At 37.6% G+C, this 13,337-nt stretch overlaps 1 protein-coding gene across 9 annotated transcripts in view; it reads right to left on the bottom strand.

Moving 5' to 3' along the window:
- UTRN (utrophin) overlaps positions 1–13,337 on the bottom strand; it is a 550,217-nt gene that overhangs the window by 93,381 nt on the left and 443,499 nt on the right. For all 9 annotated transcript variants that reach the window (XM_024747877.1, XM_024747875.1, XM_024747874.1 and 6 more), the window contains 2 exons: positions 7,229–7,497; positions 795–941 (listed from right to left, as the gene is read on the bottom strand). In XM_024747877.1, coding sequence (XP_024603645.1) covers positions 795–941; positions 7,229–7,497 — 416 coding nt within the window. The remainder of the gene's footprint in view (positions 1–794; positions 942–7,228; positions 7,498–13,337) is intronic.

The following is a 13,337-nucleotide window of genomic DNA, read 5'->3' as shown; positions in this document are numbered from 1 at the left end:
AAATTACATATTTATCTTGTTATATATCACATCATTTTAGGTACAAAATATAGAGAAAGATTAGTAAGAATTATTTTTTCAATCTTCCACTTAAACTATCCCACTACTTTTCAGGGGGAAAAATTATTATTATGACTCCTAGAAACTGGCCACTAAATGTGACAAAGCTCCACAAAGACTGAGCCAAAAACTACTGACTGGCACATGTGGTGACTTGCAAATGCTGATACTTAGTAACACTCAGGAGGACTCTCCTTGGTTTGGCTTTTTTAAAATCTGAGATGCACAAGTCAGGCCTAGTCATCAGAACAACTGCATTAGAGCAACTAAGATCTAAGGGCTAAAGGAAAATACCCCTACAGTAAAGTATGCTAGCTGGAAAAAATGAGCGAGATATCTAAATAGCAGGCAGAGGAAGAAGAAGGATGGGGACTTCCTTAACTTTTCAAAAGAAAAAAAAAAATACATGATTAAAGTAAGAAAAATGACTCCTTTATGAGCCATTATGGAAAAAATGTTTCTGTGACCTACTATAGGTTTCAATTACTGTGATTTATTTGACCTTTTGCAATTTTCTAAAAATATCATATGAAGAGAACATCATAAAATTACATTAAAGTCTATATTCATAAATAAATGAGGCCTTTGGATTCAAGATACTGAAAGACAACTGATGTCATCACAGGCTAGAAATCCATTACCAAATACAACCCATAAAGAAAGAGAAAAGGATCACAGGTGGTAGAACAGAGAGGTAGGGCTTAAAGACCAAATGAAGAGGAATCAGCTGACACCTGCAAAAGTTTCCATCTCATATTAAGGTCATCCAACTGGCGAGACATCTTTAGAGATGGGTGCAGGTCAAGTGGAGACAACTGACTGGATAAATCATTCACTGTTTTAACTTTTAAGTTGATTGGTGCAATTTCTTCTCTAAATGCCTGGAAGAAAAGGACAAGAATAATGTCATCAGAAAAGAATATAACAAAAGCTAGTATTCCATATTTCCTTAAAAAAAAAAAACAAAAAACACCAAAACCAGCTAAGAGGCCATCAACTATAGCTGCCCACTCAATAACAGGGGACTCAACTCAGGTCCTGAGCAACCAGGACCACCAGCCAAAGAATCACCCTTTATAAGCTAGAGAATCTAAATAGATGCACGAAGAGAAAAATTATAATGCCAATTCATTTAAATGATTATGTATTTCCTTCAAATTTTTCATGATATGCAATTTAATCTAGAAAATGTATGCCACTTTTATCCATTTTACTAATTTCTAGTCTTGATTTTACCTTTAATTTTCTATTTTCCTTTTTTAATATGGATACCTTAATATTTTTTCACCTGATGCAACAACTTGATTTGAACTCTTTCCATTTAAAATTAAGTTAGAAAGTGGCCAGTAAAACAAACCTTTCCTAACCACAAAATCTATGCACATTATATACTCGTAGATTTATATTTTATATATCTCTTTCAAAGTCATTTATGACCTCTCTTTACAGTTAAAGGTAGTCCAGGAAGAGCAGGGTCTATCAGAAAAGAGGTAAATGATGCTTAGACCCGACAAATTACGGTTCTGAGCACAGTAAGAGAGCTGTTATAAGTGGGGATTGAAGGGGTATATGTGAAGAGGGGGAAAAAAAACAAAAAATATTTCAGGTCAATGACAGTGATATGACCTGTGAGGATGAACAACAAAATAATGAAAACACTAAGTTTTCTCCTTTCTCCACACAATTCCAACCCCCTCTATTTTCATGTATCCTTTTCCCCACAAAGTCTTTGCTTAGATCCAACCCATCCCTTAAAAAACTCACTGGAGTGCCCGACCCATTGGGAAGATTTCCCAGAGGTCTTTCCCTCCCCAGCCCTAGCTGCAGGCCCCGCCCATGTGCTCCCCAGCATTCTATCTGCCATCTCCAACCTAGCCAGGATTTCCAGGCTGCACATCTCTGGACACACAAATCAGGTTTTATGGTGGGAGACATTCTTGATTGTTTGGTGCCATATGAACCACTTGTTATAGATTTTAAACATCATTTCTTATCAGAGCTCTTAGTTCTTGGTATTGTAAGCATTCATATTTTAATGCCCCCCCCCAAAGAATGGAAGCTTCTTGAGAATGGACAGTCTCCAGTACTAAGCACAAAGTTTGCAATACAAGAGGGGCAGAGTTCATTTCTAATGATGAAGGCTCAAAGAATGGTACTTGAGGCAAGATTAAGCCAATATGGAATTGGGAATAGAACTGGGATATTAAAAGAGAACAGCATAGTTTTAACTCTATGGTGTGTCAAAAATTAATCATGTACCATACTTACAGGTATTAGGTGTCATCAACATACTATTAGCATCAGCTCTCAAATTTCATCATTTCTATAATCTCCACCCCTTAAGAGACTAGGCCTATGTCTATGAGCTCCCTTTCTTCTCCTCTTTCATCACTCCAAGTTTAGCTAATGAATAATAGGTATCAAAGTGCTTTGAAGGCTATAAAGTTTTATTAAAACACTACAATATTAATTTGACTTCCTCCTTATGCTTATAAAAAGAAAACCTCTCTAACCACTTCCCAGTTCCCCCTTTTATAACATGTAAAGGCTAGAAATAATCATTATGGTTGGTAAACATCAAAATAATATTAAGAATATGACCTTATTTTTAAAAAGAAAATTAATTTTAGGTAAATCTGAGAATACGTTTCAGCATTTCAAAATTCTTGAATATGTCCAAAAACCACGAGGAAGGTCAAGCTGGAGAGTCAGAAGAACAGATCTGGAGCCCAGGGACAGAGTGAAAGATATGGACTTTGGGGGTAACTGTGTAAATGACACCCAAAACAGTAAGCATGGAAGTCAATGTACAGAAGGAAATATCACTAGCACCCTGAAGACAGCAGCAATTCAAAGTCAGGCCTGGAGATGGACATTTGGGATTCAGCTGTAAATAGATGATGCCTGAGGTTGCGGGGTTAGGTAAATGACTCTGTAATATAGCATAAAGAAAAAAACGTTAAGAATCAGGTAGAAGAAGGGAAGCCCATGAAGACATGAAAATTGCTGCAGCATGGAAGGAATTCAGAGCTGTGATAGTTTTTCTCCATGACTGCAGATGCTGGTCTTTCATGGATGACAGAATGTGTACAAATAAACGGATTCACAAATACAGTTCAATGAGAAAAGCAGATATATGATAACAGAGACATTATAGGTCTAAAGAATTCATAATTAATATAGAAGCATGGGACAGAGAGAGGGATGGGAAAAGAGAATTTTTCAGTCTGGACTTTGAAAAGACCTGAATGCCCTCAGGTTCAGTTTGAGAACAATTACAGAACTCAAATCTTTCAAGGTTTCTTCAGTTATGACTTTACATCATACACTAATAATCAGCTTATAAAATCAATATCTTTGTATTTTGAAGGTATTAACGATTAAAAATGAAATGCTAGGGGCTTCCCTGGTGGCTCAGTGGTTGAGAGTCCGCCTGCCGATGCAGGGGACAAGGGTTCGTGCCCCGGTCTGGGAAGATCCCACATGCCGCGGAGCGGCTAGGCCCGTGAGCCATGGCCGCTGAGCCTGCGCGTCCGGAGCCTGTACTCCGCAACGGGAGAGGCCACAACAGTGAGAGGCCCGCGTACCGCAAAAATAAATAAATATAAAAAATGAAATGCTACAAAATATTCTCAGATTCATATAATTTTAAATAATAACCAGTTTTATTTCAGAATATGGTGGCAGTTTTTTAAAAATTGTAACTTCAAGACAGATTTTTAAAAATCTTATAAAAGAAACTGTTTTTTCCCTTTATAAAAGTAATGCTTTTTCTCTTACAAGCCACAGGTAAAACCATTAAAAGTCCTTAGACAGGGCCTCCCTGGTGGTTCAGTAGTTAAGAATCTGCCTGCCAATGCAGGGGACACTGGATAGAGCCCTGGTCCGGGAAGATCCCACATGCCGCGGAGCAACTAAGCCTGTGCGCCACAACTACTGAGCCTGTGCTCTAGAGCCCAAGAGCCACAACTACTGAAGCCCGCACGCCCAGAGCCCGTGCTCCGCAACAAGAGAAGCCACCACCATGAGAAGCCCACGCACGGCAACGAAGAGCAGCTCTTGCTCGTTGCAACCAGAGAAAAGCCCGTGCGCAGCAACGAAGACCCAATGCAGGCAAAAATAAAATAAATAAATAAATAATAAAATGAAAGTCCTAGACAAACAATGCATTTTAGGTTTAATTTTGTTTTTGTGGTCCAGTGTTTTATGGTAACAAGGAATCTTTCTATTAAGAAAGTTTATCTTTTGGTTTTTAAGAGCTCCAAATTAAGGGGCTTTCTAAAATAAAGCAAATTTTAAAATGGTTTCAGATCTGTTGTATGTTCTGGTATAAAGAACCAATTTATCATGTTTTGGCTGTACTTTCCTATAAGAGAATAAAAATCTATGTGGTTTTCTTTGCTATAAAAACAGAAGCATCTGTTAGTGTTAAAGGTGCTGACTGGCAACCCATTGGCAGATGTGAATCCCAGCCCTTCTCTTGTCAGAGGTGTGTATTCTGCAAATAAGAATGATTAAGGATAATTTTAGGAAGTTAAAATTATTCGATTACCCTAAAAGCTTTTGTTTTCCAGTTGCTTTGGCATATTTAATAATATTTGGCAATAATCAGAACTTATTTTTACCTGCCTATAGCTTCACTGGGATTGGGGTATACTTTAGAGCACATGCAAAACACCCCGGACTTTGCATCAATTTTACTTGGTTTAAAGAGACTTGGGTTTTATTTTCTTTTTTCCTAATAAGATGTTAAAATATCTTAATCCACAGTTTATTACTTTGTCTTAAATATTGGCTGTATTTTTCCTAGCTTTCCCACATAAGCAGAAATTTAAACAGAAGGATTTGGATGCAGAGGTGGGTAATTTCTTCAATCAAATGGGATTAACAACTCTCAAATTTTTAGTCCAGATATAACTTCATTTTTCCCTCAACACTAGTCATCCTGTATTAAAAACTGATGCTTTCAAATTCAAATGGGTAAATTCTTGCTCCAACCAAGAGGTTTTGCAAACCAATAGAACATACTTTTTGTAAACCATTGGCTTAAAGATTTTCAGTGTTTACAAATCATCTTTTAAAATACAAGAAGTGTGCAACTTCCAAAGAACCTATCCTAAAAGGTTTTATTTTTAGTTTGTTATTTTAACTCAGATTCAATTATGGAAAAGTGTTTTGGATCCTACAGTCAAGGAAGAAGGCTACTTAATTCACAGGGTCATTGGAAACATGTATATTTACAGTGAAAGATGGCACTCCAATACTCTTTCAGTCATAAAAATTTGGGGTTGAAAATTTAATACGTAGTTTTTAAAGATTCAAATTCAAGTAGTTGATCAAAGTTAAGCTTAATTACATTATTATGAGTGAGGTCTCTACAATGAAAGAGAAGAGCAAGAAAGAAATCAAGAAAACTCCACCACTTCCTAGCTGTGTGGGCTTGAGCAGTATCTGCAATGTCATCATTTGTAAAATGGACATAATAATAATACTTATCTTGTTCTCGGCACATAGCAAGCATCAGTAAAGGCTATCTATTATTATTATTCCTATGTCTACACATATATTTATTTACTCATGTAATTTGCCTGAGTAGGATTCAGTTAATTTCCTAGACCTTTCTTCTCTTTCCTATTCAGCCACATGCGAAACAAAGGGATAGTATTATCCAATATCTGTGCACAAAAGATGTATATCTTTTGCAATAAAAATTCCATTCATGATATTGATATTGTCAGTCTTATTTTTCATCGTTTATCCTTTGATTTGATTCATGACTACCTAGTATATAGTTTACTATGCTACTAAAATCCTAATACACTCTAAATCTGTTATTTGTGTCTTTTATTGCCTAAATTCCATTAACTGCTTTTCTGGATATGTTCTACAATACGGGAGCCAAAGGGAATCTAGACCAGAGGTCTAACATCCTTAACTTTGGGCAGTATCTGATTACAAACAGAATTTATAGCTAAACGAATTCTTCATTACATACTCAGACAATAAGATATAATTAGTAGATAAGAATTCCCAGGAAAACAGTATACTTTTGATTAAACTTCTAAATCCAACCACCGATTTAAAAAGGAGCCTGCTAGACTACACCATGTGGATGCCATTCTGTAAGATCCAGACTGTGAGAAACACTGTCAAAGAAACAATTCAGTTTCTTCAACAAATACATTGCAAAGAAAACAAACAAAAGATAAATGGGAAATCTGGAGATTAAAAGGGACTTTAAAATATTCTTACAAGGACTTCCCTGGCGGCGCAGTGATTAAGAATCTGCCTGCCAGGGCTTCCCTGGTGGCGCAGTGGTTGAGAGTCCGCCTGCCGATACAGGGGACACGGGTTCGTGCCCCGGTCCGGGAAGATCCCACATGCCGCGGAGCGGCTGGGCCCGTGAGCCATGGCCGCTGAGCCTGCGCTCCGCAACGGGAGAGGCCCGCGTACTGCAAAAAAAAAAAAAAAAAAAGAAAAAAAAAGGGAAGAATCTGCCTGCCAATGCAGGGGACACGGGTTCAAGCCCTGGTCCAGAAGATCCCACATGCCGCGGAGCAACTAAAGCCCCTGTGCAACAACTACTGGGCCTGCATTCTAGAGCCCACAAGCCACAATTACTGAGCCCATGCGCCACACCTACTGAAGCCCACGCTCCCAGAGCCCGTGCTCCACAACAAGAGAAGCCATTGCAACGAGAAGTATGTGCACCGCAAGGAAGAGTAGCCCCCACCTTGCCACAACTAGAGAAAGCCCGCGAGCAGCAACAAAAAAACCAACGCAGCCAAAAAAAAAGACCCAACCTCAGTAATATAATTAAAGGTCCTCTGCTGTATTATTAAAAAAACAAAAAATACTCAACAAAAACTGGTAAAACTAACCTATATTGTTTAGGGATGCACAGCTGGGTGAAAACATATAAAGAAAAGTAAAAGTAAATTATTGTAAAAGTCACCTTAGTCGTTATTTTGGCAGGGAGGGGGGTTCTGATGGTGAGGGGCATATGGAAAACATCTATTATGTCTGGAAAAGTTCTATATTCTAATGCCAACAGTGTTGACATTATAACAATCCCTCATAACAGTTTATATATGCGGCTCTCCTTATTTGTGTTATATTTAACAATAAAGTATTTCTTAAATCCTTTATCTGAGGCAGGGATGCTGACCATGGTTTTCTCAATGTGGTCTTGCAGTGAGTCGATGAGCAAGTCTCCCACAGGCTTCCAGCCATTCCGCACGGCCTCCGCCTCCTTCAGGTCAGCATCCAGGTCATCCATCGCTCCCTGCAGGTCTCTGAGCTTCTCCAACGCCTTGTCCACTTGCTTTTGCCAATTGCTAGTAACAGCGTTTAGACTTTCCCACTTCTCTTTGACTTCAGAAGACTGCTTACGCATGGCTTTGGCAATCTTTTGGGCTCTCTCCTCAGGAGTCAGTTCTGTGATTTTAGAAAAAAGAAAGAATATTTGGATGCTTGATCAACTCTACATTCTTAGAGCCAAGTGTGAATCACCTTTGGAAGGGCTGCTACCAGCGTACACTAGCCAGGGTAAGAAAAACTGTTTCCATACTTCCTCCACTAATCCCTAACTACTTCTCCAAAGAAGAAAAGAGCTATTCAGAGTAAAAGTGGCCCAGTGGTTTTGGTGGGCCAAATTTCTGAATTTTAATGTATTTGCAAACCTTGAAACGTAACAAGGTAACTCAAGAAATAAAACAAGTTTTCTTTAACATAAATTAATTACATAAAATCCAAAGACAGCTTTTCATTAGTTTTTCTTTGTCCTCAGAGAAATGGGAATGATAATTGGGAGAGAAATAGCTTTAAGTCGTGAGGAAAAACTCTGAAAAAGTAAGATTAATTTATCGTGTCACAAAAAAATACAACTGAAGACAAATAACATATCTTAGACACTTCATCATCGCTGAATCTTTAATACAAGGCATTCTTTGTAGCCCAGAAGTGTAGCACATCCACAAATATTTCAACAAGAAGACAGCAAGGCTTCAAAGACCACCCTAAATATTTAATAGAGCAAGACGGCTTCCAGAATGTCTGAAATAAGGTAGACTTTTCAGACAGGAAAGGGCAGGCATCATCCAAGATGCTGCCACAGCACAGGGGCAGGAAGAAAGAGTAAGAGTCTAGAAAACAAGCAAAGGGAACGGTCCGAAGTCAAAGTCACGTTGAAAGCCAAGGGTCAGAAATATAGTGATGAGAAGCTGGCAAGTCAAGGGCAGGGGAACTTGATGGTCACAGAGCAGATCCTCTCAAAACAGCTTAAATGGATCCCCAGCTAAACACTCCTGGGCCTCACTACCCTCGACACCCCAGGATGCCTCCTTTCCTCTCTAGCTGGTTTGATGGTTGTCCTAAGTGTCCCCTGGACAACAGAGAGGCAAGTCAGAAACATACAATCAAGGTAAACTGTACATTAATTTAAGATAGAAGTGCATATTCTTCTTTGAGATAACATCCCATCTTTCAGTATCAATCACATTAGCAACATCCACTTCCCCTCAAAATATTCCAAACCATTCATAAAATGCACTGAAGTTCATCAAACCTCTGGTAAGATGAACCGAAGCAAGCTCTCCTAAACTGTAACTTTCCTACGCAACATAAATTTGTCTGCCTGTCTTTATTTAAATATTATTTAACAGTCCAAGGGACAGAACATTTATTTTTATCTAAGTTTCCAGAAATTTCGAGACCTCAATATTTAGATGAAAGCAGCTATAATAAATCCCTGGGAACTACATGGATGATGAAGAGTTTAGCAACCACAGAACTCTGAGTGTGCTGCTGAAAGGCTGTGAGGCTACACAGAAACATGACCAGTCTCCTGTCAGCTGAATTGATTACAAGAAGAGACAATGTTATGATAAGTAGATAGGTTGAGCATACCAGTAAAAGATAAATAAGGAAAATAAGTGAGTTAGAGACCCAGCTTCAAGGAATGTTTAGGCTCAGATATAGTCCAGTACAACGGTGATGGGAGGCAGTCGGGAATCCTGGAAAAAAGCCCTAAAACTTATAATATGTCAGGATTTCAAGTTTAGGAAACTTAGAAAAAGCTTTGTAAGGAAAGGTACATCATCAAAAGGGCAACTTTATTTAAATCCTTAAGCCTTCAAGGTATTTTTATAAAATGAAAAATATGTAATATTAATACGATCCATATTTTATATACATATACCATGCTCTGTGTAAGGTGAAAAAAATCATTCTTAACCTGATGAGAAAGGGAGTTGATAATTTTTATGACGGTAACACCTGTGTTTGTTAATAAATCACTTCAGCTTTTTCAAAGATGTATTTTGAGCACTCATGTTTTACTGACTTTTGTAAAAAAAAAAAAATACAGTGCCAATTTCAGAAGAGACAACTTAATTATGATGATTTTCCTCTGGATAAAGTAAAAACTGTTTCTAAGTCAGTCACTGAATAACCTGGCAGGGAGACATACGGCTTCTTTGTCCTGTGATAAAATACCCAACACTGGCTGTGACTTTTTGTCTTCACTTAATGTAAAATCTTGATTGAGCAGTCTTTTTGTACTATTTATAATATAATCCCCACTCAAGCAGCTACTCAGAAGAAAAGTTCTACGTTCAATTCGCCATCTGTTTGCCAGAAAGGAAGCATATTAATTAATCACTGAGTCAGAATAAAAGTGCTTCCTGTTGCAGCAGCAATCTCAGTTTAATGCATACTTTAAACCAAGAACAGAGCGAAGTAAAAAGCCAAACAAAAACTTTCCAGGATGTTTGTGAAACAGGTAATAAGAAGCAACATGTGAAATCCCAAGTTATGACAGTTTGGGGTAAGAAAATAGAAAAAACAAATTAAAACAGCAAGACAGCATGAAAGATTAAAATAATAAAGGGATATCCCAACATTAAAAAAAAAATCCTCGTGTTACTTGAAAATCAAAGGACAAAGTTTGCTTCAAATTTTCTGAATGGATACTTTGCAGTAAATTTTAAGACCCTCATGCAAGAGTGGAGAATCTTCTGGACCAGTGGTTCTGAATTCTGGTGACATATTAGAAACCACCTTGACAGTTTGTCTGTTTGCTTGCTTGTTTGTTTTTAAACGCTGATCCCCAAGGACGAAGTATTAAAAGATTCTGATTTAGTTGGTCAAGGGTGAAGGGCAGCATGGATAAATTTTAAAAAGCTCCCCAGGTGACTAACGTGTTGCCAGAACAGAACACCGTCAGCCTACTGGCTTATAAATTGATTCCTCTGGTCACTGCTGTTGAAGCTGTACAGAGTGTTTCCAATCCAGTGAGCTGCTCTGTCATTCTCATGCAGAGCAGGGCACCAACTACTGAACGTGGGAGAGCAAATGAAGCTCAGTGATAAGAGGGTAATCTAATTTGCATTTGAAAAGGCAGTAATAGAGGCTAATCAGGAGACGGAGGAAACAGCAGGATAAAACCAAGTAAATTTAGTGACAGTTCACAGACCAGAAGCACTTTTCCTAGGTCACTTTCCTACTCCGTGTGTGTGTGTGTGTGTGTGTGTGTGTGTGTGTGTGTGTGTGTGTGTGTGTGTGTGTGTCTGGGGATGTTTTTGAGAGAGAGTACTTTGTTTCACACTTCATTCTCCCATTCTTCTCCCTTCACACCTTCTCATTTATCTGGACAAAATCTGAGGATGGAATTGTATTTAATTTGTATTACATAGTATATATAGTATAATGTGATATGATGTATTATAAATATTAACATATTTACTTTATATTTATATAATTAAAATAGCAATTGTTTTATTGTGTTACAAAACATTTAAGGAAGAGTAGATAATTATCTTTAGGAAGAAGGAAGAAGAGAGAGGAAAAAGGAATGACCAATCCTGAAGTTTTCTTTCTTGTCCAGTGGTTTTTATTCTTCAAATATGCAAATTAATTGCACGGCATTTACACCACTCTCTCCTTTCTGCCCTGGGGAGAAAGACTCACATGCTTCACTGGAATACAGGTGGAACACGAACCTGGACCAGAAGCAGAGACTAAGACTTGCAATCAGCACTGCTCCCATCCTGCCCTTGGCTCCTAGGTGAGCTAGATGACCTGCTCATCCCAGCTTTACCAAGTGGGAACCCTATTTTCTCATCTGGGGAAACATTTTACACTAAGGGCCTCTTTTACCTCTGAAATTCAATTATATAAGAAAGGCAAAGCCACTGTATGTCTCCAAGAAATCTTACAGTAGAGGAAAAAAAAACCCTCCTTTTGTGTGCTATAATTTTTTTTTACATTTAAAAACGTTAAAGTATATGTTCCTCCTATGAAATAATGTACAAATCGATTTTGAATCAGCCCAGTTATTTTAAATAAAGATTTTCCATATTTATCATATTTCCTTTATCAATTACAGAATAGACACATAATCTCCATACTGACTTCTTAGAGTCTAAAGCCTTATGTCATGCATGCTTGTTCTTTTCATCTTGGTTTTGGAGTACTCAGTCTAGAGACTAGTATGTCCTCAATATATATAATTACTGAATTGAAATTTTCAATTTTCTGAACGGAATTTCCAGCTTTAATCTTTATTGAGAATATTCAACTTCATAATTTTAAGTGGAAATCTTCCCACTTATTTTTTCTTCCCCCTTCCCAAACCCATGACAGCATTTATATTTAAAAAAAAGAAAAAAACACAACCATTTTTTTTTTTTACTGTGAAAGAAAAGGATAAACCTTACAAAGTCATTTCAAGTATGGTAATTCCATCTTATTTGTACTGTTTGCTTATTTTTTACATGTATCTATAATCTTATTGTATTTCACCAAGAGAGGAAGAGGAGATATTAAGACAAACAAGTATAGGAAAAAATTCTCCAGAGTAGCATTTTCACCCCATGGACAATTTGGTGCAAGGAAAGGTTTGTTCATAGGCCAATTTCAATACTAACTAATTAGTTAGTTAGTATATAATCATAGATATATTGCTTATCTCCTTGAACTTCAGTTAATACCTATAAAGCTACCGATACATGCCTGGCACACAGAAAAGCTTCAACAGAGGTTAATTTCTTTCATTTTTAAAATGATTTTGTTACTAAGTCTGGGAGGTTTAGATATCTCTAGAGATTTTCACATAAGCAAACCAAGTTGATTAGCCAACAAGAATTCACAGAAAAAAACAAAGCATTCCTGTAGATCTAGAGACTAGACGTGACTTACTCTCACTCTCGGTCTTCATCCCCGCTCCACTTTTCTCTCTCTTCTTCATGACCAAAAGATGCTCCTGATTCAGACAATGCAAAACATATTCTCCTCAAATTTTCTGATTACATGGTTAAGATCAACTTCATCTGTCTGAAATGATCAGTGTTGAAGAAGACCCTGCCCACTTCCTATACTGTATGATAACTGGTGACAATCCATTAGGAACCAGATTAAAAGTACACCATCAAGTGCCATCAGCTGATTACTACAATCAGTAGTAATTTTCTACTATTTCTAATTATTTTCATCTAATAAATTATAAAGATGACAATAGTAACAGGCTACCCAAAGTAGATTAACCTGATAATGTGTAGCCTAAATTTTTCAGTAGGAATATGATAAAGACGATAAGGATCCATCCATGCTGCCAACGAACTTGTCAAACCCTTAAGGAAAAAAAAAAAGATCGTGGACAGATACCTTTAGGGAAAAGCAAGAACTCCAAAGTAAAGAGATTTAGGGAGCGTCTTCCACAAATACCAAAATATAAGGTATTAATGGGGGTTATGGATGGAGGTGGGACGCATGGAGAGAACAGGAATATACACCACACCATGGAGAGAGATAACCAGCACTTCTGACCAGAAGTCAATAAAGGTTGAGCTAGAGTCTGAATACTTTAATGTTTTACTCTTCCTGTAAAGTGGGCCAAAGTAAAAAAACCCAGCATTGAGCTAAGGATGAAGCATGAAGAGACCATTAAGAAGGTCAACCTCCAAGGAAAAAGGGAGGAACAGCAGAAAGGCCATGGAACAGAACTAGCTAAGCCACATGAAATCCATTTTCTGTAATGGAATATTCCCTGAATTTCCTCACACTAATGGCAGTTTTATAATTTATTCAAGTCAGTTTTGAGTGCTGGACAGCAGCAGACAGGTCACTGGTGGTTCTGAGAGGGGAGAATAGAAGTTGGGAATGTAAGTGCCAGGTGGGCAAGGATATGTTTTGTTCACTGCTGTCTCCCCATATCTAGAATACTACCTGGCACATGGTAGGCATTCAATAAGTACTGGTCAAATGAATAAATAGATCTA

Source organism: Neophocaena asiaeorientalis, unplaced genomic scaffold, assembly GCF_003031525.2.
Source record: "Neophocaena asiaeorientalis asiaeorientalis breed wild unplaced genomic scaffold, Neophocaena_asiaeorientalis_V1.1 scaffold123, whole genome shotgun sequence".
NCBI classification, from domain to species: Eukaryota; Metazoa; Chordata; class Mammalia; order Artiodactyla; family Phocoenidae; genus Neophocaena; species Neophocaena asiaeorientalis.
The sequence above is the reverse complement of the archived record's forward strand: the minus strand, read 5'-3'. Positions and strand labels throughout refer to the sequence as shown.